At 40.4% G+C, this 23,205-nt stretch overlaps 1 protein-coding gene across 7 annotated transcripts in view; it reads left to right on the top strand.

Annotated features, from left to right (window-relative positions):
* The window catches only part of CDCA2 (cell division cycle associated 2), a 54,850-nt gene that overhangs the window by 10,298 nt on the left and 21,347 nt on the right, over positions 1 to 23,205 (top strand). For 4 of the 7 annotated variants that reach the window (XM_066267148.1, XM_066267166.1, XM_066267138.1 and 1 more), the window contains exons 6-13: positions 339 to 535; positions 1,855 to 1,924; positions 6,539 to 6,750; positions 8,786 to 8,870; positions 9,301 to 9,536; positions 14,296 to 14,374; positions 17,876 to 17,964; positions 19,527 to 19,664. In XM_066267148.1, the coding sequence (XP_066123245.1) occupies positions 339 to 535; positions 1,855 to 1,924; positions 6,539 to 6,750; positions 8,786 to 8,870; positions 9,301 to 9,536; positions 14,296 to 14,374; positions 17,876 to 17,964; positions 19,527 to 19,664 (1,106 nt within the window). The remainder of the gene's footprint in view (positions 1 to 338; positions 536 to 1,854; positions 1,925 to 6,538; positions 6,751 to 8,785; positions 8,871 to 9,300; positions 9,537 to 14,295; positions 14,375 to 17,875; positions 17,965 to 19,526; positions 19,665 to 23,205) is intronic. The other 3 variants (XM_066267186.1, XM_066267176.1, XM_066267157.1) reach the window with 3 other exon arrangements.

The following is a 23,205-nucleotide window of genomic DNA, read 5'->3' as shown; positions in this document are numbered from 1 at the left end:
AATATTCTAAAGTTTCAATGTAAATTTAAAAACAGAAGGAGATACTCTGTCACCAAGCAAATGTATTTAGTATACTGTATTTTTATACATTTTAAAGTCTAAAAAACTTAATTTTAATTAAATTTGTATATTTTTTTAGTAGTCATGTTCTCTTGACTTTTTGTTAGGTTTTCTTTTTGAATTTAAAGTTGTACTAGATTTTCCTTTTTATTGTTGGTCTTTGGACTCGAGCATTAAATTTTACTAAAATTGTGATGGTGTGCAAAATTGTAAAATGATGTTGTAAAAGAAAATACTCATGCCTATTATTTTGTTTTTATTTTGTTTTGTGTGTATAGCCAAGAAGGAAGGTCTTGGTGAATGTCAGCAGTCTGCGTTCCCAGCACAGTTATCCAAACGTCAGAAAGTGTCTGTTTGGGGCAGCTCTGATGGAAATCTGACTAATGCAATTGATTCCCAGATGTCCAGTATCGCCACTCCTCCCAACACAGACAGAGCATGCGCTGTTGGAACTTCTGTTGCAGATTTTTCTGAGGTAATTATAGTACCTACTACTACTATATTGTAGCTGGGTTTTAAATTGTGTGCATGCGCGTTTATTTCCTACTTGTTAATTTTTGTTGTTGGTTGGCTTATTGATTGCTAGAGACAACTTTGATTAAAAGCTGTTTGAAGAGGCTTTATGAAAAGATGAAATGGTGTGGTCTTATGCTTGCGAGCTATTGTAGTAGGTGCTAATGGTACAACAGAAAGTCACAGTCTGTGTACACATCACTGGTAAATTAGATGGAGATTACACCGTGCTCCTCAGCTGCGGCTCCTGGGGCTTCTGCCTTGTGGCCTCTCATGATTTAATCCTAGCCTGCAAGCAGGCTGTTATTTAGCGATTGCCCCTTTACTCTGCTCACTTGCCTGAAGGGACTGTAGGGACTTTTGTTGCTGATAACTACCTAAAGCCTGTCAAGATTATCAAAAGACCAACCTGAATTAAATAATGTTATTGAATGTCTTTGACCTTAACTCCAATGTAAACAGGATCTAGTTCTCATGTCTACTTACTGCTTCCCTCTGTTAGTGTTGGTCTGATACAGCAGGTTCCCTTTTCTTTAATGAGAAAGGATACCTAACGTGACTGGAGTTGAAACCTTTTTTCTGTCCCTTCTCTGTCACATTGGTCCAGTACATGTCCTAATGATTTTATTTGGATTGGTATAAATGTTTGATGGTCAATTAAGGATTCTTCAGGGTCTGGTCAGTTTCATTTGTATCTCAGAGTCGCTTATAATCTCTAGTCCCTCTAGTTATATGAAATCATCATCTGACAGAACCAGTAATAATTATTTTCCATCAGAATTTTGATTGTTTAGACATATACCTTAATTGAGAAATGGCTTCCATGTTAATATGAGTTTGTTTTCTATCCTAGCCATTATGATTTTCCTATTCTAGCTATTGATACCTTGTTTCATTAGTAATTATATAACATTTTCTGTTGTTTGGAGAATTTCTTACTTAATGTAGTTAACATAGTTTCCAGACTTCAAACATTAAGGCCAAAACAAAACAAAACATGTCCTATAAACTTTTCCTAGGGAACTAAATATTGTTTGGTAGGATATTTAAGATACAGGTAGATTGAATATTCTGTTCGTATTACATAAATTCTTCTCTACTTTTATGACTTGATACTGAAGGTGATAAAATTGATGGATAAAATTGCCTTATTGATTGATTGATTTGTTTAACATTAGATTTCTAGATAATCTGTAATGCTTACTCAAATCTTTATAAAGATATTGGTAATTCTATAATTAATAAAATTTAATACTTTTTTATTCTAAACTTTCCCCCAAGAAATCTTCTGAACCTGGTTTACCCTGGAAAGAGTTTCTTCCACTTTCAGAGCTCAAAGAGGCTTCAGCTGGTAACTATTTGATTTTTTCCTCCATGCATGTGCCAGTTCACCCACTGAACCTTTGTTTAGTAGACATTTATGGTTGGTGGTGAGACAGTTCTCTATGTTTTAGGAGCTCGTAGTCCAGTAGAAATGTTTCAGAATTCTTTTTATGTGAGAAATGACATAGTCTTCTGTGAATAAGAATTCTTGAAATATTTTCAAGCTGATAAAAAGAATAGGGTCTCTGAACATATTAACAGGTATGTTTTGTTGGAGAAAACACACACATGATTTTTCTTTGGTCTTAAAGTATGTGAAAGGGACCACCAGCATTCAAAATTTTTTAGCCTTTTTCAAAATCTGTATGTTTGTGTTGAGTGAAAGACAACCTCCTGTGCTCTCTTTAAAGTAAAACTCTTTACACTAGTGGGTTGTTTTTTTTTTTTTAATGCATCTGAGATTCTCTGCCTTTTAATTGGAGTATTTGGCTGGTTAACCTTTCAAACCTCGATATGGTTTGATTTAAATCTATCATTTTATCATATGTTTGCTGTTTGTTCTCAACTATTTATCGTTGTTTCTGTCTAATGTCTTTTTAAGGTACATTTGAATTTTTCTTGTTTCTTTTTAAATTATACTTCATTGCATGAATTTTTTTTTTTTTTTTTTAGTTTAGTGTAGGGATTATGATATACATCCTTAACTTTTCATAATCTCTTTGGAATTAATTTTATACTTCATGTAAAATGTAGAAATTTTGCAGACTGTATTGATCTATTTTTTTGTTTATTCACTTATGTCTTTTATGTTCCTTTGCACTATTGACATTATCTATATCAGGTTTATATTCATTTTAAACCCTCTAGGTTGAGTTTTTTTGTTTTTTCCTTGAAATGATTATGTATGTATTTGAGGGATATAATCTTTTATAGCTAGCCAACTAGACACAGTTTCTGGTTCTCTTTATTCCTTCCTGGGATCTGATTTTCCTTCTGATACTATTTCCCTTTAACCTGAAGAACTTCCTATAGCTTTTGATAGTGCACATCAGCTCTGCCTTCTGAATTGTAATCATATGGTGGACAGCGAGGCACAGAGCTGGCTGTGAGTTTGTTACATCTGGGTGGAATAGATAGATGCTTTTGCCTTCAGCATTCAGTATCAATATTCTGGTTTTACTCTCATGGGATTTGCTCTTAGGAGTGTCATATTCTTTGATAGTAGTTATAGAATGTATGAAGCGTGGTCATTAAAAACTGTCATTGAACCAAACACCTCCCTGCACAGCCTGTCTTATGGGAACATCACAAGAATAGCCAACATATCCATTTCACCTCCTCTCTAGGCCCTAAACCGAAATATTGTATAAGACAGAAGATAATAAACCCACCACAGATGTGGGGCCTTGATTAAAAGAGTCTACTGCTGATTTCATTGTTTTAGACAGGTTATGTATTGGCACTCCAGAGATTATGGCATTTCAGACAGCATAGCTTTAAGAAGAATGGAAAGATTTTGTGATGTGGGTTAGCATATACTTGGTTCAGGGGGAACTAGGAGGAGAGGGAGCCTGTTTGATACCTCATTATCTCCCTTGTCCTCTCCACTTTGTTTTTTTACCCATCTAGCCGAAATGCAACCTGATGAACCTCTTCTGCCCACTCTGGTCCTCTCCCAGGTCCACTGGTGCTTCATACTCTGCCACGCTGATATCCTCACCCACGTCCTCATCATGTGGGCCTGTGGCACACTGGGCTGTCTCCTTGCTTCCCCTTTTGATCCAGCTCCAGAAAGGCTTTGATCACCAGCAGCCTCCTCATTGCCATCCCAGGGTCACTCTCCATACAGTCCTCTCCTTTAACTCACACAAGTGGTGCAGACAGACCTGGCTGTGCCTCCAGTGAGAAACAGTTCCTTCCCTGGGCAGCAGGGCATCATTCTCTTGTCCCCATTTCATGGGCCATTTCTTTGTGTACTTTCCTTGTACCTCCCCTTCCGTTCCGACCTTTGAGTGCCCTGGGTTCAGTGCTTGGGTTTTTTCTCTCTAAACAGCCTCCTCAGGTGATTGTAGGCTTTCTCTTGACATTGAAGGCTGTCTCTGTGCTGTTCACTTGAAAATTTTAGTGAACCTCTTCCGTGGCCTCTTCCCAGAACTCTAAACATAACTGCCCAGCTGGCTTCCCTACTCCTGTTGTGGATGTCTAGTAAGCATCTCAGACAGCATCCTTTAACAGGTCTTGATCTTTTTCCTCCCCCCACTCTGCTCAGCTCTGCTTTCTTTCCCTTTTTTTTAATTATAAAAAAAAAAAAATTAATTTTAGTGAGAGGAGGGGAGGCAGAGACGGACTCCCGCATGCACCCCAACCAGGATCCACCTGGGAAGCCCCCTAGGGGGCAATACTCTTCCCATATGGGGCCCTTTGTAACTGGAGCCATTTCTTTTTAGCACCTAAGCTGGAGGCCATGGAGCCATCCTCAGTGCCCAGGGCCAACTCTCTAATTGAGCCATGGCTTTAGGAGGGGAGGAGAAATGAGAGAAAGAAGTAAGAGGTGGAAGGATGGAGAAGCAGATGGGTGCTTCTCCTGTGTGGCCTGACTGGGAATTGAGCCCAGGACATCCACATGCCAGAATGACACTCTACCACTGAGCAAACCAGCCAGGGCTGCTCAGCTATGTTTTCTTCATCTCTGTTAAATGGTGCCACCATTTACCCAATGCTTGTGCCCAAAACCTGGCAGTTAGCTTGACACTTCTTTTTCTCAAGTTTAACTTCCAGCCCCTTTAACAAGTGCTATTTGGCCTTCATCATTGTTCAGTTATCCAAGCATTTCTTAACTACTGTCAGAGTGGGTCAAGTTACCATCTTCTCTTGCCTGGAAATCTTAGGTGATTTCTATGTTTCTTCTCTTGTCCCCTTCTTCTCTTAGTCTTCTGCATGGTACCCAGGCTGCTCCTTCTAAAATGTAGCCACACTGTGTCATTCCCCTTAAAATCTTTCACTGGCTTCCCAACGTACTTAGGATAGTGTCCAGGGCCCCTTCTACTAGACCTCACCTGACCCTGTTCTTAGCTTCTCTTTGAGCTTATTTCTTAGCTCTTCTTGTTCATCTGCTCTGTTCATGCTTACCCTACCCCTCCCTGCAGTGTGCCAGGTGCTTTCCTATCTTAGGTTTTTGCACTTGGCCTTGTGCATGTAATACTTTTCCCTAGATGTGTGCACAGCTCACTTTCTCACTTTATTCAGATGCTTGCCCAGGAAGCTGTCCTTGAATGCCCCACAACAGCAACACCCCCTCCCACCCTACAGTCCTCTGTCCGCATATCTCATCAGTATCTTCCGTGAGGCATGCATTACTTTACTACTTGTTGTATACACCTGTTTAACTTTTTATATTGAGATAACTATAGATTCACGTGCAGTTGTAAGAAGTAATCTAAAGAGACCCTCCAAGTGCCCCCAGCGGCACATCTTACACAGCTGTAATCCTGTGTTGACACCAAAGCAATTCATTCACTTGGTTTCAGATCTCACCAGTGTTGCATGCACTCATTTGTGTGTATATTCAGTCCCATGTCATGTTCTCACGTGTAGAAGCGTGACTACACTGCAGTCAGCATGCAGACCTGTTTAATCACAGGGGCCCCTCATGTGACACTCTGTAGGTATGCTGCCTGCCCTTTCCATCCCTCCATGACTGTCTGTGATTTTGTCTGTTTATTCTTTGAAAGCAAGGGTGCTTTGTATTTCTTTTTTATCACTGTCTCAGAGTGCCTGTCACATCAGAAATGAATAATGTGTATTTGTTAAATGTCAATCATAAGACAGTGCTCCTGTGAGAAGGAATTTGTGGGAGGGGGCCTTGCTTTGTGTGGGGTACATGCAGTGTGTTGGTTTTTCTGATTGTATCGTCATTGTCATCCTCTCCCACCTTCTCACCTGTGGAAGTGCCTCTGGCTCTAGCAGCTCAGGGTGGTTGTATGGTGCAGTCACAGGAGTCGGAACAGAGGCGGACTGACCGTTACTGGCTCATGCAGATTTCCATGGGGCCGCAGCTCCTTATTATCTGTACACTCCATAGTTAGATTGGAGTTCAAAGCTGTGGCTAGCGCCACTTCTCTTGTCTCCTTATGTTTCCAAGTGAAATCCCAGATGGCATTCCCTAAGCAGGGCATATTAGGGTTGAATTTTTTCAGTGTGTCATTCCCTTTGCAAAGGCATATTTTTCTTTTTTTTACCAGGGACAGAGAGAGAGTCAGAGAGAGAGATAGATAGGGACAGACAGAAAGGAACGGAGAGAGATGAGAAGCATCAATCATCAGTTTTTCGTTGCAACACCTTAGTTCATTGATTGCTTTCTCATATGTGCCTTGACCACAGCCTTCAGCAGACTGAGTAAACCCTTGCTCGAGCTAGCGACCTTGGGTCCAAGCTGGTGAGCTTTTTTTTTTTTTTTTGCTCAAGCCAGATGAGCCCGTACTCAAGCTGGCGACCTCAAGGTCTCGAACCTGGGTTCTCCACATCCCAGTCCGACGCTTCATCCATTGCGCCACCGCCTGGACAGGCGCAAAGGCATATTTTTAATGTAGAACAGACTGGCTCAGGTGTCTCTCACCGCTCATGCTTGCATGTTCCTTTGAAGGAGTCAAGGTAGCTGACTGCGTGGAGGGCAAGGGGTTGAGTGATGCTGTCTCACTTGTCGCATCAGCAGAAGTGAGCTCAGATGCAGCTGAGACCAGTGCCCCGGGGACACCTCTGTGCAGTAGGGGCCCTCCAGCCCCAGAGATTTCCGTCCTGCGTTCGGCGCTGAAGAAACCCTCGGCAACGCTGTGTCTGGAAGGCCTGCAGGTGCAGGTAAAGCAGATCGGCAGAAATTCGTTTGGGTTAGGGCAGCATCTCTGAAATGTTGCATGTCACACTGGCTTACAAGGAGGTGCATCACCCTAATTTCCCCTCCTTTTCTCACTTACAGCACTGTGCAGTTTGTTAGTTTTTGTTCTTTAAAAAAAACACAACTCAGTATTGAATATACCATGTAGAATTTAATATAGGTAGATGACATTTTATGAGTTTTATAGCTGTTTTTTTTTTTTTTTTTTCAGAGACAGAGAGAGAGTCAGAGAGAGGGATAGACAGGGACAGACAGACAGGAATGGAGAGATGAGAAGCATCAATCATTAGTTTTTCGTTGCACGCTGTGACATCTTAGTTGTTCATTGATTGCTTTCTCCTATGGGCCTTCAGCAGACTGAGTAACCCCTTGCTCGAGCCAGCGACCTTGGGTCTAAGGTCAAACCAGATGAGCCTGCGCTCAAGCTGGTGACCTCAGGGTTTCGAACCTGGGTCTTCCGCATCCCAGTCTGACGCTCTATCCGCCGTGCCACCGCTTGGTCAGGCGAGTTTTATAGCTCTTAATGTGTGAGTCTGTTCATTATTTCTCCCGGAGATGCCTCTTGTGTGGCGTGCACTTTGAGCAGTCTGCGTGGGAGAGTCACGGCTGGTGGGAACTGGCCAGCCTCTATGGGTTTTGTCTGTGGACTTCTGGCATGTATTAATCAGCCCTAGCCCTCTGAGAAGGGCGTTAGCTCCGTTTTACATAAACCTCAGCAAAGTTTGTAAGTGAACTCAGACCTGACGTGAAAATCCTGGTGGACTAGGAACCTTTGTGGTGGGAGAGGACAGCCTCTGGAGTCCAAGTGCCTGGTTTCACATCCTCACTCTGAAGTTTAAGACCTGGGCAAATTAATCACCGTTTTGTATCCTGGTTTTTCATCTATAAAAGGACAATATTAGTAATTACCTTACAGGGTAATTTGAGCATGAAGTGGGATAATGTGAAATTGGCACCAATTCCTGGCAAATGAAACTTAATTTTTTTCAATCTGTGGGCATTTTGTCGTATAGCTATGCCTATAAATCTGTTTCTAAAGCTGAACTGAATTAGACTACCTGCTATCTACATAGATAGATGCTCAAGTACCATTCTAAGTGCTTTAATAGTTTTCCTGGTTAAGAGCTGATTTGGCTTGACTTAATTCACAGACATTTATCTGGGCATTTTCCTAGTCAGGAAGATGAAACTGACTCAGGATAGTTGTCAAAGAGGTTTGTTTGGGGCAGGACTGTTCCTTAGAGATGGCGCTGCTCTTAGAATGGGAGATAAAGAGCAGCTCCAGAGGATAAGGGCTGGTCAGGGCTGGAGCAAGGCTGGATGGCAAATGGTGCTTTGGAGGTGATGCTCACCCAGGCCCCAGCCCCAGCTCTCTTGCTGCTCGGTGGCCCTGTGGTTAGACTTGCCCCAACTTGCTCTTCAGAGTTCATGCCGTCCTGCCCACACCAGCTCGCATGCTCTGTCATCTTCCTGTGGAAAACTGAGGGACAAACACCAGCCCTCCTTAATTCTAACTCAAGCACGTACTAATGTAGATAGGAGATTCTATACACCTGTGTAAGGTGTGGTTCCCATGTTTCAGAGACAGAACAACCTATTATACCATTGACCTGCTTGTTCTTTTCTTGTTATGGTGTCATTCTCATGCCTGAGGCCATCGATGCGATCGGCCTCATCTGACACCATAGGGCACATGTTGGTAGCTGCTCACAATTGCCTTGGCTTCACTTGCCAGATTGGAAAACAGGGAGTAGATTTAGTCCACATTACAGATTTCAGTTCTTTGATTTTGGCCTAACGTACTGTTACTAGGGAACCTAGTTTTTCTTTGTGGCTAATATGATATGGTATTTTAGCCAGAACAATTATAAAAGTGAAGATGATATATACTACTATAGTCTCTACCCCTGGCAGCAAATAACTTAATGTTGACATTTTTAGTGACTGTTGTGTATATGTTTATATATGTAAGGTTCACTGATTTTTTTTTTTGTTTAGGAAGATTGTAACAACCACTGTGATAGTGGGACTCATCCAAGCTTAATCTCAACTCTTAAAAACTGTTGCAGAGAACAAAAAGCAGGTAAGAAATTCACATTTATTTTGAAGCCCAAGGATATCATTTCTTGTTATAAAAACCCTGAGATAGTACTAGTCTTCTCAATGACCTGCCTGCTAATGCTTTGATGATCTGAAATGACACGGGATTGAAGGACAGCTAGCAGACATGGGTTTCTGTCGAGGGGGTTTCTCAGGAGTGCTCTGTCCAGTTTTGCCTGATGGTAAAACTTGATATTCCAATTTTGAAAATTTCTAAGATACTCATAAAAAATTTACTCTAAAATCTAGTAGCATAGTTTACTGAGAAATGCTGCATATCTTTTTCATTTTGAATATTTTTCTTTAGATTTTTATACAAATAATAATCTAACCATATTAAAAGATTGTAAGATATACCTTTTAGATAAAAAATTCAGCTTAATTTTTAAAATATATTCCTCTTTATTATCAAGAAAATTATAAAGTAGCGACATTTGTAAACATGAGGAAGAGGAAGAGAGTTACCTTTGGAGAGGACCTCAGCCCCGAGGTGTTCGACGAGTCCCTGCCCGCAAACACCCCGCTGCGCAGAGGAGGAACGCCCGTCTGTAAGGCGGACTCGAGCAGCGACAGCCTCCTGCCAACGGAGTGGTCACTGGGTCCAGAGCACTTGCCTCAGCCAGATTTCGATGAAAAGGGGGAAAATCTTGTAAGTGTGAAAAATGTGAAACAAGTTGTTTCTATTTTAATCAGATCTCAGCTATTTTGCATGAGTAGCATTAAAAATGAGACTTTTGTTGTTTATTGTACATAGCATATGTTGTGGACCCTCAGTGCTATGGACTGGATGGTGTTTATATATCACTAAGCAGAAAGGTGGAAAGTTACACTGGCACACCATGGATCAAGATATACAGTAGTTCCCCCTTGTCCATGGTTTCAGTTACCTGTAGACAACTCATTCTGAAAATATTAACTGGAAAATTCCAGAAATAAATAATTCCTGGGGTTTAAATCGCATGCCATTCTGAGTACTTCAGCTCATCACATAGCTGTGTGTCATCGCCCGTCATCCCAGGGAGAGAGCATGTGCAGGACAGCGAGAGGCTCTGAGAGATCACGCTTATATCACTTCTACTACAGGGCGTCCTTGTAATTGTTCTACTTTATTCATAGTTATTGTTGATACCCTCTTACTGTGCCTAATTTATAAATCAGACTTTCACAGAGTTTATGTGAGGTTCAAGATTGTCCGTGGTTTCAGGAACCTGTCCCTCTGCAGACAAGGGGAACTACTATACTCAGGTTTCAGAGGTGTTAAAATATGAAAGTGCCACAGATTTAGAATTTATATACTATAAATGTGAATTGTTTCTCCCCTAAAGTTTATTTTTATAGGTGGAATTAGTGAATTAAAGAATATGAATATTTGTGACCTTTTTGATGACTATTGCTAAATTTCCACCCAGAATGTATATATGAATCTGGATTCACTGAAGTATGAATGATCTTACCATACCTTTGTAATTTCTGCGTGTTAACTACACTTATTTAAAACAGTTTAATAGGAGAAAAAGATGACTTGAAAATATTTTAGTTTGTTAGTGAGATTTGAACATTTTTCACATTTATAGGCCATTGAATTTCTTAAGAATTGCCTAATAATTTTTCTTGCGTATTTTTATATTGGGATTATCATCCATTCCCTCTCACTGTTGTACTTCAAGAATATTTTGCTTTCAGCTAGAATGGAATAAGAGGGACCTAATTTTACTTTCACGAGAAACAACTAAAAAACTAGAGAAAATACAGAGAACAGTGGTTCTCAGACATGAACTAACATTAGGCAGCACAGGATGGAAATCCCTGGGAGGTTGCATCACATGAGGTGAGCTCAGAAGCAGCCTGCTCACTGCCAGTCTGGTGTCTGTGCTGCAGCACAGGGAGGATGTACCTTGGTGGGGCCTGGTAGACTCATGAGTCGAGAAAATGGAGTTGGGATCTGGTTGTAGAGGGAGCTGCACAAAGAACTCCGGAGATATGCCAGGGTCCCGCTTGAGTCTTCTGCCAAGTGCTGGTCAGCACAGGTTTGGGATTAAACTGCCCAAATCAGCCCTGGCCAGTTGGCTCAGTGGTAGAGCGTCGGCCTGGCGTGCAGAAGTCCCGGGTTCGATTCCCGGCCAGGGCACACAGAAGCGCCCATCTGCTTCTCCACCCCACCCCCCTCCTTCCTCTTTGTCTCTCTTCCCCTTCCGCAGCCAAGGCTCCATTGGAGCAAAGATGGCCCGGGCACTGGGGATGGCTCCTTGGCCTCTGCCGCAGGCGCTAGAGTGGCTCTGGTCGCAATAGAGTGACGCCCCGGAGGGGCAGGGCATCGCCCTCTGGTGGGCTTGCGGGTGGATCCCGGTCGGGTGCATGCGGGAGTCTGTCTCTCCCCGTTTCCAGTTTCAGGAAAAAAAATAAATAAATAAAAATAAAAAATAAACTGCCCAAAGTCAGGGACAGGACTGCCCTAATGGAGCAGGGGGAACAATGCTTAGAGCTCACGCACATGGGCAGGAATGGTGTTCCCACCAGCCTGGGTAGCAACAGCTTGTAATTCAAGAGGGTGTTGGCTACTTGGGATTGCTGCTTTGTTAGTGGAGCAGAGTTAGACTAAAAATCTAGCTAAACGGAAAAGCAAGCCAGGAAAGGATTCAACTTGTCTTCAGGTATTTAACTACATTGAATGACAGAGCTCAAGTATAACATCATAAAACAATGCAGTTAAATTCAAAATGGCTGACATTCAATGAACAATTGATGCATGTGTAGGAAAAGATGCCCCATAATGAAGAAAAGAGATTGGTAAACTTCAAGATGTAGCAGTAGAAATTATTCTCAATGAAACAGAAGAAAAGACTGAATAGGAAAGAGCAGACAGGTGTGAACTAGAACTATTGAGGTGGCATAATGTGCATGTAATTAGAGACCCCGAAGGAGAAGAGACAGGAAAGAACAGAAAAAATATTTGAAAAATGGCTGAAAAATTTCCCAATGTGATAAAATTATAAACCCACTGATCTTAAATTTCAGCAAATTTTGCAGTATGTGAAACGTGAAGAAAAATACAGCAAGACAGAAGCTAGGGAAAACAGACATGACATCAAGAAGGACAAATGTAAAATAGTGCAACAGCATCTTCTCATGATGACTCAGAGAGAAAAAAAACTCAATCTTTTCTTTCATAAAAACAAAGGTGAATTAAAGGTCTTTTCAGACATGTGAAAGCTGAAAGAATTTATTACTATAACACGATAGCACTTGAAGAAATGTTAAAAGGAGACCTTTAGTCAACCGGAAAATGGTTCCAGATGGAAATCTGCATTTAACAATGGAATGAAGAGCACTAAAAATGCTAAATGACAAATATGACAGACTGGTTCCTCTTAATCTCCATAGAAGATATCATTCTCAAAAAGACTAATAACAATGTATCATTTGGTTTGTAAAATACGTAAAGAAAATATGCAACAACTTCTGGGAGAAGTTCTTAAGGCTATATATACAAAGTGTGTAAGTTAAAGATGCACTCTATAAGCCACTTAAAAAGGACAGCACAAATGTGTGGAATGCAGCTAAAGCAGTGCTTAGACAGAACTAACTTTATTTATTTGTTTATTTATTTATTTATTGTGAGAGATGAAGACAGGAAGGAAGAGAAATGAGAAGCATCAACTTGTAGTTACAGCACTTTGGTTGTTCATTGATTGCTTTCTCATAAGTGCCTTGACAGAGGTGAGAGAACTCTAGCTCAACCAGTGGCCCCTTACTCAATCCAGTAACCATGGAATCATATACTATATGATCCTATGCTCAAGCCAGCGACCCCGCACTCAAGCTAGATGAGCCTTCCCTCTAGCCGGTGACCTCGAGGTTTTGAACCTGGGTCCTCAGCATCCCAGATCAAAGCTTTATCTACTGCACCACAAGCTGGTCAGGCTAGAGGAAAATCTTTTTTAAAGCCTTATTTCAAAATCAGAGATGTATCAAATCAATCTCAACTTCTACTTTAAGAAACTAGAAGAAGAAAAGGCAAAGTAAGCAGAAGAAAGGTGGTAGTAAAGATAAATTCAGAAATCAGTGGAAACTAATAAAAATGGTAGAGAAAAATTATTGAAATCAGAAGACTGTTCTTTAAATATATATATATAAGTAAACTTCTAATCAGATTATTCAGGAAAAAAGAAGAGTACTCAATTACTAGTATAAGAAATGTGAGAGATGACGGAAATATATATGCTAACTATTGAGTGGTAATAAGAGAATACTGTATATGAACAACTTTATATCAGTGAATTCCACAACTTAAACTAGATATATTTCTTGAAAGACAGAAACAACCACATCTCAAGATTAATTACCTTATATCAACTAAACTAAAGAAATTTAAGTTGTAGTTAAACCTTCACACACAGAAAACTGCATGTCTAGATGATCTTATTAAATGAATTCTACCAAACATCTAAGGAAAATATAATACTAATTTGACATATACTCTTCCAAATAAATTGAAGTGGTGAGAATACTTCCCAATTATTAATGTCTGCATTACAAGGTACTGTAATGAGAGAGACATTATAAGAAAACTACAGTCCAATATCCTCATGAACATACGAATATGTAAAAAGAATAGATCATGACCAAATGAGATTTAACTCAAAGGTGCAAAGATGGTTGAATATTTTTAAAACAATCATATAATTCATCATTTCAACAGACTAAAAGACTGAAAAACCGGATGTTCATCTCAGTAGATGTAGTAAAAGCATTTGACAGTATTTAGGATTCATTTCTGATTAAAACTGAGCTAACTAGTAAAAAAAGAAATTTTTCAACCTGGCAGATTTTATCCATGAAAAATCAAAGTTACCATTATAATGGCAATTACATGAGAAAGAAAAAATTTGACATCTGTGTTTATATTGCAAGTTTACCCTGAATAATAATGTAATGTTAGATTGTGCTTATTAATGAATTATCTTTTATAGGAGTTAGGATATGGGATTTTGTTTGCTTGTTTGTTTGTTTGTTTGTTTAAGCAAGCAAGGAAGGGAGGGGGGGAAGACACAGGAACATTGATCTGCTCCTGACTGGTAATTGAACTGGCAACTCTGTACTTTGGGACAATGTTCTAACCAACTGAGCTATTCAGCCAGGGCTAGAATGTGGAATTTTAAATTAACCAAAAAGTAAGGTTTTAGCAGATCATTATGACTACTTTCACTTAAAGATTATTTTTGTTTTGGTAGATTGTAGTTAGTAGACATGGTTTCATTAAAGATGATTGGTAAATAATAAAGTATATTTCATTTTTATATCTAATATCTTCTGTTTTGCTTTGATTTTCTTTTTCAACTTTTTATTGATTTTTATGTCTGTGGAATTTAAGGATATCTAATTTCTACCTTTTTTCCCCCTTTGTTTAGGAAAACATAGAACCTCTTCTGGTATCATATGCTGTTACAAGCCCTCTTAGTAAGTCTTCAATCTCTGAGACTCTTTCAGGTAGTAAATTTTATCTTCATAAATGTTATTTACAAAATCTGTGTGTTTGAAACTTAATTTCCTTATTTTCTTTTTAAAATTTTATTTTTATTACAGCAATGCATACTTGGTTTAAAAATCCAGCGAGTGTAGGCTCTGGCCTGGTGTCTCAGTGGATAAAGCATCTCCCCAGGCCAGCAAGGTCATGGATTCAGTCCTGGTCAGGCACATATGAGAAACAATGAGTGCACAACTAAATGGAATAACTAAGTGAACAACAAGTTTATGCTTCTCTCTCTGTCCCTTCTCCCTGCCCCCACTTTTCTCCCCTCTCAATCAATGGAAAAAATTTTTTTAAAAAGTAGTGTAGGAAAGCTTATAGGAAATCTCTAGCCATTCAAGTCTCATATTTCATAATACCCACATCAACTTCCTTAGATGGAAACTCCTTTTCCCAGTTAGCACAACTGAAAAGATATGGACTGTATGGCTCTTTTTTTTTTTTTTTTTAATGAATAAATTTTTATTTTAATGGGGTGACATCAATAAATCAGGGTACATATATTCAAAGAAAACATTTCCAGGTTATCTTGTCACTTAGTTCTGTTGCATACCCATCACCCAAAGAGAGATCGTCCTCCGTCACCCTCTATCCAGTTCTCTCTGTACCCCTCCCCCTCCCCCTCTCCCTCATTCCCTCTCCCCACCCCCTGTAACCACCACACTCCTGTCCATGTCTCTTAGCCTCGCTTTTATGTCCCACCAATGTATGGAATCCTGCAGTTCTTGTTTTTTTCTGATTCACTTATTTCACTCCGCATAGTGTTTTCAAGATTCCACCATTCTGCTGTAAGTGATCCGATGTCATCATTTCTTCTAGCTGAATACCATGGTGTATATGTGCTCCATCTTCTTTATCCAGTCTTCTATTTTTTTTACAGTGATTAAAAACCTTTAAGCAAACTCTTGGCCAATACAGCAAGAATCCATAAAAGAGTAGTGTCCTTAACATGTTCACCAAGTCCAAGTTGGCCCCATCACCATGCCAAATCCCTGAAAAATGCAACCCAACCACAGTTCAGTCTGTTAGGAGCTGTCACAGGGAGCAGGAGTCCAGGAAAAGTCCACATTCAGGAAAAGTCCACATGGCACTGGAATTGTTGTCACCATTCTATACTTTGCAGCTCATGTCCAAGTCCCAGTGACTGCTGCTTCTAGCTGGTAATGACTCTGGTAGACTGGAAAAGCCATTTGCAGCATGTGTGGATATGGAGCTTCTGTTCTCCTCTGCCTGTAGAGATGAGAGCAGGTTGCTTTTCCCTGGAGCTCTGCGACTGTGGCATGGTAAAGAGAACCTTGGGATACACTAAGCTGGGTGGCAAAGGTAGATTCATAATAGAAGTTGGCAAAAGGGGGAAAGAGAGCTCTAAATTAGGAGTAGGTCCCAGCCTGAAATATGAGTGGGGCATTGAGATAGGAGGGATAAAGGAAACACTATATATTAAACAAAGCAGCAGAAAATAGGACTATCAACACCCACAACAGAGATCTTTGAGGGAAGAATAAAAAACCTGACCATTCAGGCAAAACATAGTTAAGTGGCCCTTGTGCAAATGAGATCAGTTTACCTGCTTCTTGGAAGAAATACCCTAGGCTCGTCCACAGTGTCCGTAGATGGGGCCAACGACCCTGGGCACCTTCAGCTGTCAGTGGCAAATCCCAGCTTTCTGGGCAAGGTTAGGTCATAGGTGGCTGGAGCAGGGTTGGAAGAGACTGAACCCTCCCTTAGAGGAGCGAGGGGGAAGCCCACCTTCCAGTGTCCCTGTTTCCTCACAGCAGAGGCGTGTAAGCCTGGCAGGCTTTAGCTCAATGACCTTCCTTTCCACTATTGAAGCAGGACCCAGATGGCATCCTATGAGACCCCTTTGGGGTGTTGGAGCCTTTAAGGTTGTATCCTAAAAGCTGGTAGTTCCCCTGATCTCTATTGGGCTTTTTCTGCCTCTAGGTATCTTAAAAGCCATGCTTAGAAGATCTCGCTGAGGGGTTTGAGGATCCCCATCCGCCTATATAAATCTTTTCCATATATCTGGAGCTATTTGGAAAAAGACAAAACAGTGTTATTAGCTGGATCTAATAAAGAAGGTAGTAGTTTGCAGGCGAAAAAGATTTGGTGTCTCCTGTTCATCAGCATTCAAAAGAAATGTAATTTTTTTTTTTTTAAGTAAAAAGCATGATATGGTAGACCTGTAGGAATTCCAGGATATGACTACCCCCTTTAAAAATTTTTTTTAAATTGACCTTAAAATGTTTGCTGAGTACACTTTAATAATACCTTAACTTTAAAGATTGTAAGCATGACAAAATACAGTAAATGCTTTTGCTCCATATGCAGGAGCATTTTCAGTTTAGCCAGTTTAGGAAATCCAATAATAGAACAATGCAGGAGCATTTTCAGTTTAGCCAGTTTAGGAAATCCAATAATAGAACAATGCATACAGACCATGAGCTATAACATGCTTAGCAGCCTCTCCTGTTCTGACAGAAGTTACTATAGATCCGGAATATGTATCCACTGTAGTGTGGACATACGACTGTTTGCCAAATGAAGGTATATGAGTAACATCCATCTGCCAAAGTTGTCCTGGTAGGGGTCCTTGAGGGTTAACTCCAAATGAAGGGGCAGTATAGGACCCCTTGGACAGGATTTTCCAATCTGCCGTGCTGCTTCCCGAGAAAGTTGAAGGGCTCATTTCTTGAATATCCAGAATTGTTCATCAGCATTAATGAGGCATCTTGGGCACACCAACTTTCCAAGGTCTGGCTTTTTTTATGATCGTGACAAGGCAACAAGTATCTGCTCTTTACTAACAAACCAGAACTTAGCTGACAAGCATGTCATGGGAAAAAGCACTTAGGATGCGAACGTTGTTCATATCTTGCCCCTGGTTGAAATCCTGTAATGGCTTTTTGTTAGCTATAGGACACAAGCTGAGCTCATTAGCACAGAATCCAAGACGTGCAAGGTTAAGGTAGAGCTAAAATTTGAAGCTTTGTCTGTCACATTCAAAAGTGCGTGTTCTCTAACTGCATTTTACTTATATATTGCCTTTCATTTATACTATTAAAAGTAATCAAATTAAAATTTTCCAAAACTTTGTAAAATAAACTTTTTATGATCATCTTAATGCCCTCTTTTGCGATTTTATTGTATAAAATATAGCTTGGAGTAAATGGGCACTACTGAAAACATTGGTATTTGTTATGATGTGATTTAATCTGTTATCTCAGCAAGGTAGCATGTTATACAGTCTCCATGGACAGTGGCCAAATGTTTCTGGGTATCCAGTAAACTTAGTTTTAATATTTTTGAATCTCAAAGTGTATTATTCTTCACAGTAATTATGTTTAGATAAGATAGAAAATAGCAAAGTTGGCTACTCAGAAGTATGCAGTGTCTAAAAGGTGGTGGCTTTCACAGCTTTCTGTTAGCTGCTCTCATTTTCCTTGTGTCTTGCTCTTCAGGCACGGATACATTTAGCTCTTCAAAGAACAATGAGAGAATACCTTCCTGTAAAGGTGGTAGAAGAACACGGGCCTCTAACAGAAAAAGCGTAAGTGTTTATACTTGGCACGATGTATTTTATTTTATTTTTTATTTGCTGATTTTAGCGAGAGGAAGGGAGAGATAGAGACAGGAACATTGATCTGTTCCTGTATGTGTCCTGCCCAGAGATCAAACCGCAGCCTCTGTGCTTTAGAACCAATGGAGCAATTCAACCAGGGCACAATTTGTTTGTTTTTATATCTTGCAGTAGACTTTTTTCTTTTTTTGTGATCAAATGATTATGGGTAAAATCTTGGTTTGAACAGTGTAATTAAGAGCTAATAACCTTATCATACCTAGCATGTAGGCTAATCCTGCTTTGATTTTAATTCTGTTAGAACAGCGGTTCTCAACCTGCGGGTCATGACCCCGGTGGGGGTCCAACGACCAAAACACAGGGGTCAGATCAAAACACAGGGGTCGCCTAAATCCATTGGAAATACATATTTTATTCAATATTTAAAAATGCCGCCGGGGTCGCGACCCACAGGTTGAGAACCGCTGTGTTAGAAGAAGAATCCAACAAGACATGAAGCTTTTAGAGTTTGTGTTAATGTGGAAGATACAATGCTTGAAAACTTGTTTGAGATCTCTGTGGCTTTGTGCATTTTTTTGAAGTGCAGAGTGGAAAAGAGTAGCATGTAATTAGCAGAGCCAGAAATGACATGAATATTATCTTTTTAAAAACTATACTTTGGCCTGAGCAGGCACTGGCGCAGTGGATAGAGCGTCAGCCTGGGATACTGAGGACCCAGGTTCGAAACTCCAAGGTCACAGGCTTGAACATGAAGTTGCCAGGTTGAGTACGGGATCATACACATGACCCTGTAATCACTGGCTTGAGCCCAAGGTCTCTCTCTGGCTTGAGCAAGGGGTCACTGGCTCAGTTGGAGGCTCCCCTTACCCCAGTCAAGTCATATATGAGAAAGCAATCAATGAATAACTAAGGTGCCACAACAAGTTGATACTTCCCATCTCTCTTAAAAAGCCAAAAAAGAGCTATACTTTGTTTTGCGTTATTTTTAACACAGAGTCTCAGCTCCTTTGAGTATGAGCCTAATATACATTGAACGCCTATCTTTTGCTATTTTAGTAAATTAGATAAAATTGGGGTTTTTTGTCTATAGCATCATAGTGTATAAACATAAAAAATACTATTATAGAATTTTTAGGTGATATTAGATGATAAACCTGGAATTCAAATTTAGATAATCTAATAGTTCTTGATTTTTTCTCCCATAGCTCAACAGCAATTAGGTGCTAGGTTGTAGATCCTCAATAAATATTTTGACGAATGAATAAATCAACTAGTTGTTTTTTTCTTCTTCCTTAAAATAATTGGAGCCATATACTTCTGGGTCCATGTTTGATATATCAGAAATTAGTAATTACTGTTTCCCCCAGTTGAGGTTAAGTTGGTTAAAGTTTACCTAGTGGGTTTGTGAATTTGGGGGAAACCGGATGTAGGAATGGCAGTGACAGCATGGAAGGGAGATGAACATGGGAGGTGCACACTGAAGTGTGAGTGCCTGCACTGTCTGGTATTCCTACTCTGTGTTTTCTTTACAGCAACCGATGAGTTCTGCAGAAGAGAGTGTTTGCAGCTTAATCACTGCAGCAGCTCAGCCTTGCAAAGAAAAGAAAACTCAGAGGAGGAGGTCTCAAGGAAGCAAGTGCAAAGACAGAGTGCCTTTGAAGAAGACTCCGGTGAGTGTGTCTGGAGCCACGGTCAGTGCACAAGGTGGGGGTGTGCTTCTTGGTTGTGTGTTTAGGGAAACATGGAAACCCACATTTTTTCCCAGTTGACATTAGACTAAGAGTATTAAAATCATTTTATCATGGAATAGAAAGGTCCATGAGAGATTATATACTCAATTCTTAATTACCCGAGGGCAATTTTTGCATCTTCTCAGTTGTGTTAGGTACGTGTAGCACAGTAAATCATTGGCATGCAAATTTAAGTCGGTTCTTCTCTCTGAGTCTGATATAAGCTCACTGTATTTGGGGAATCCTCTAATTTCCCAGAGATGGGAGAGTGCCCTGTGTTGGTCACTTGTTTGACATTGCTTCTGCTGTGGCTGGGTCACTTCCGTATAGTTAAGGTACAGTTTGGAAAGCTGCTCTCAGTCAGTGTGTCATGGCCTATTCTGGCTCAGGTGACTTCACCATCTCTTTCTGGGTCACCAATCCCAGCACCTTAACCCAGTTACTTGTCCCTCTTCCCTTTGCAGCTTCCCTTTGAACCTTCCTCTGTGATACCCAACAGCTTGTTAATACCAAGCCCTTCCGACTTCTAATAATACACATTTACATATCTCATTCTCCGACCCCAGGCTTCTCTCCTTTAGCCCTTGCACACCCTTCCTCACGTCCCCTGCTAGCACAAATAATCTCTGGCCCTCTGTTTACTCTCAAGCTTTCAGATGTCCCTCAACTTCCTATTTCCTTGTTTATCCTAAACCACATGATCTGTTTCACACACTCTCCTCAGTCATCTCTTCATCCCTTTCATTCCACTCCCACTCAGTGCTGAACTCCCCAATCCCTCTTCCTGCTAATGTCGCTTCTGGGGCACTCACATAGATGCCCCTGCAGACCCTCCATTCCATAGCTTATCTGACATGTAGTCTCATTCTCCACCACTTCTCACTTTCTTTTAATGATTTTTCCAAGGTATTTAGTAACCTGCTGACCACAGTCCATTGCATCCTTTGATGTCTTATTCCCATTCACCGTCTCAGCAACACTCGGCATCATTGAGAACACCTTATAGCTTTCTCCACTCATCCTTACACGGTTGTATTATCCAGAGTTCTATTCTTTGCCTTTCCAAATTGTATATTTTTGGGGTGATTTCATAAGCACTCCCAAAATCTTTCTGAAGAGTCCCAAATCTTTCTGATTTATAAATGTTATGTTTGACTGCCTACAGACATCTCTTCTTAAAAAATCCTACAGATACCTGAAAACACAAACATTTTCAAAACTAAACTCTTCATCTTCACCCCAACACACACCTACCCAAAATAGTAAATATTTTTATACTTCATAAAACAAACTGCTGCTTCTCTTGGTTTAAACATGGCACTGTCACACACAAGTCAACAAAACCAGAGGACATTGACTATTTTTCTGGTCTAGCCCCTTTTTCAAGTCGCGTATGCTTTTGAAAGATCCCTTTACTGAAAAGTACACATAAGTTCACGACTATGCACTCATTTTATTGTATTATAAATTGGTTTCCCTCACACTCTGCAAAAGCACTGTTACAGAGAATGTGTCCCTACTCACATGAGATCAATAGCTTCTGGAAGTCCAAGGAGGATTGAGCATTAAGTTTTGCTCTAACCCCTCCCAGGACCCCACTGCATCAAAATGGTCATGCGATAGGAGGATAGGCTTAGAAGGAGAGGGAAGTGACAGCCTTCAGTGCAGGTCTGGAAGACAAGGCAGATGGGAGCGTGCTGGCAGGTAAAGAGATGGGAAGATTGACAGCCGAATGAATGTGCTCTGGGAGCAGGAGTGGTGCAAGGCCAGCCTGTCTGTGGGAGTCCCGAGAGACTGGTCCCAGCATGGGCAGGACAGTGGATGGTAAGTGTGAGAAGTGGTAGAGAAAAACGGATTAATGGAAGTCCTGTATGTGAATGAAACACCAGTTGGCACCACACCACCCTCTCCACCTTGGAACTCAGGAAGAGTGTTGTCATCTAAATTAAAGCTTTCACTCTGGCATTTGGAAGATCCCACAATCTCAACAGCCAGCTCTTGCCCTAAAGCAAAGCCTGCAATTGATACTCCCCATTCTCCCAGAGTTCCCAGAAGAATCACCACGCAGGAAGGAGCTGAGCTAGAAAGCAGAGGAAGCACATACCAATTTCCAGTCTCTTCTTACATCATAATCAGGCAACTGAGTTGAACCAAGAATATGAAAAGCCAATATTAAAAAACTGAAAAACTGACCTTAAAGAGAAATGTTATTCAGAGAATGGAAGAAAATTTTATACTCCAATTAAGAAGGTATATACCCAAATTTAAGGAATCATAAAATGAAGAAGAAAAGCTATAAAAAGAGAACAGAGGAAAAATATTTGCAAAAATATAAAATGTAGTAGTTAGACTAGAGAATGAAATAAAAGAGTCTCCCGGATGGTTAAGCAAAAGAAAGACAAACTAGAAATAAGGTGGAAGACCCAGCTAGGAGGCCTTATAGGTCTCAGGACAAGGAGGTGGCATGGAAGAAATTGTCAAATTAAAAGGAGAGGATTTCTCAGAACTGAAGAACTGAAGAAAGGAATATTAAAAGCCAGCACTTTGAAATATCATTGCTCAATAAGAGTAGGAGAAAAGTGGACTTTTCTACCAGGAAACAGTAACCAGGGTGGTGATAAGCTTCACAGCAGTCTAAATGCTGAAAGATAATTCAACAGAACATTTAAAGCTTTGAAATAAACTGACTTTCAGCCCAGTATTCTAAAACCAGCCAAATATAATTTAGGGGTAAAAGAAAAATACATTCTGACATTTTGAGGACTCTGAAAGTTTTTCTTTGGGTAGTACTAGAGGTGCTACTTGAGCAAAAGGAAGCCAGTTTGAGGACCCTGGACGCAGTGGATCTAATGATGCGGCAGAACTGTGCAAAGAAAATCTTGGGCTATAGCTGTTGAGCTGCCCAGACGGGTGGCCAGCCTAAATTTGTGCAAGAGAAAAGGGTACCCCAATGAGAGGGTCTCTGGAGGGAAAAACCAAAAGACCTGTGATTCCGAAAATGGAAGGTGTGCCATATTAGGAAAAGAAAGGTATATCGTTTCAAATAAAAGTCTGTATTCAAACGTGTTGGGGCAAATATGATTTTAAGCAATAGGAAGTGTAAGGGAAAGGATATTTGACAGTGCTAGAAATCATCTACAGGGGGCACCAGAGGAAAGGGGAAGGTGTGTGCTCTGTCTTTGTCAGAGTAAGGGAAATGTTGATTCTGTCCTAATAGTGTAAGTGCTGTTTGTTTTCAACTTTGTAAGTGTAAGGGCAAAGCTTTAACACCTTGGTTATGTACAAGATGGTCTAAATATAGCTAAGAGCAGAAGGTGAAAGTGGATAGAAAGGCTGGAGGTGAGACAGTATAGTGGTGATACTTATTTTTATAAATTTATGATGAATAGTGAGTTAATACATGCGAAACGCTTAGAGCAATGTCCAGCCATAGTAAGCACAGTAGCTGTTGTTATAATTATCATCTTACAAATTAGGATTC

This window comes from Saccopteryx bilineata, chromosome 1 (assembly GCF_036850765.1).
Source record: "Saccopteryx bilineata isolate mSacBil1 chromosome 1, mSacBil1_pri_phased_curated, whole genome shotgun sequence".
Classification (NCBI taxonomy): domain Eukaryota; kingdom Metazoa; phylum Chordata; class Mammalia; order Chiroptera; family Emballonuridae; genus Saccopteryx; species Saccopteryx bilineata.
This window is presented reverse-complemented; position numbering and strand designations above follow the sequence as displayed.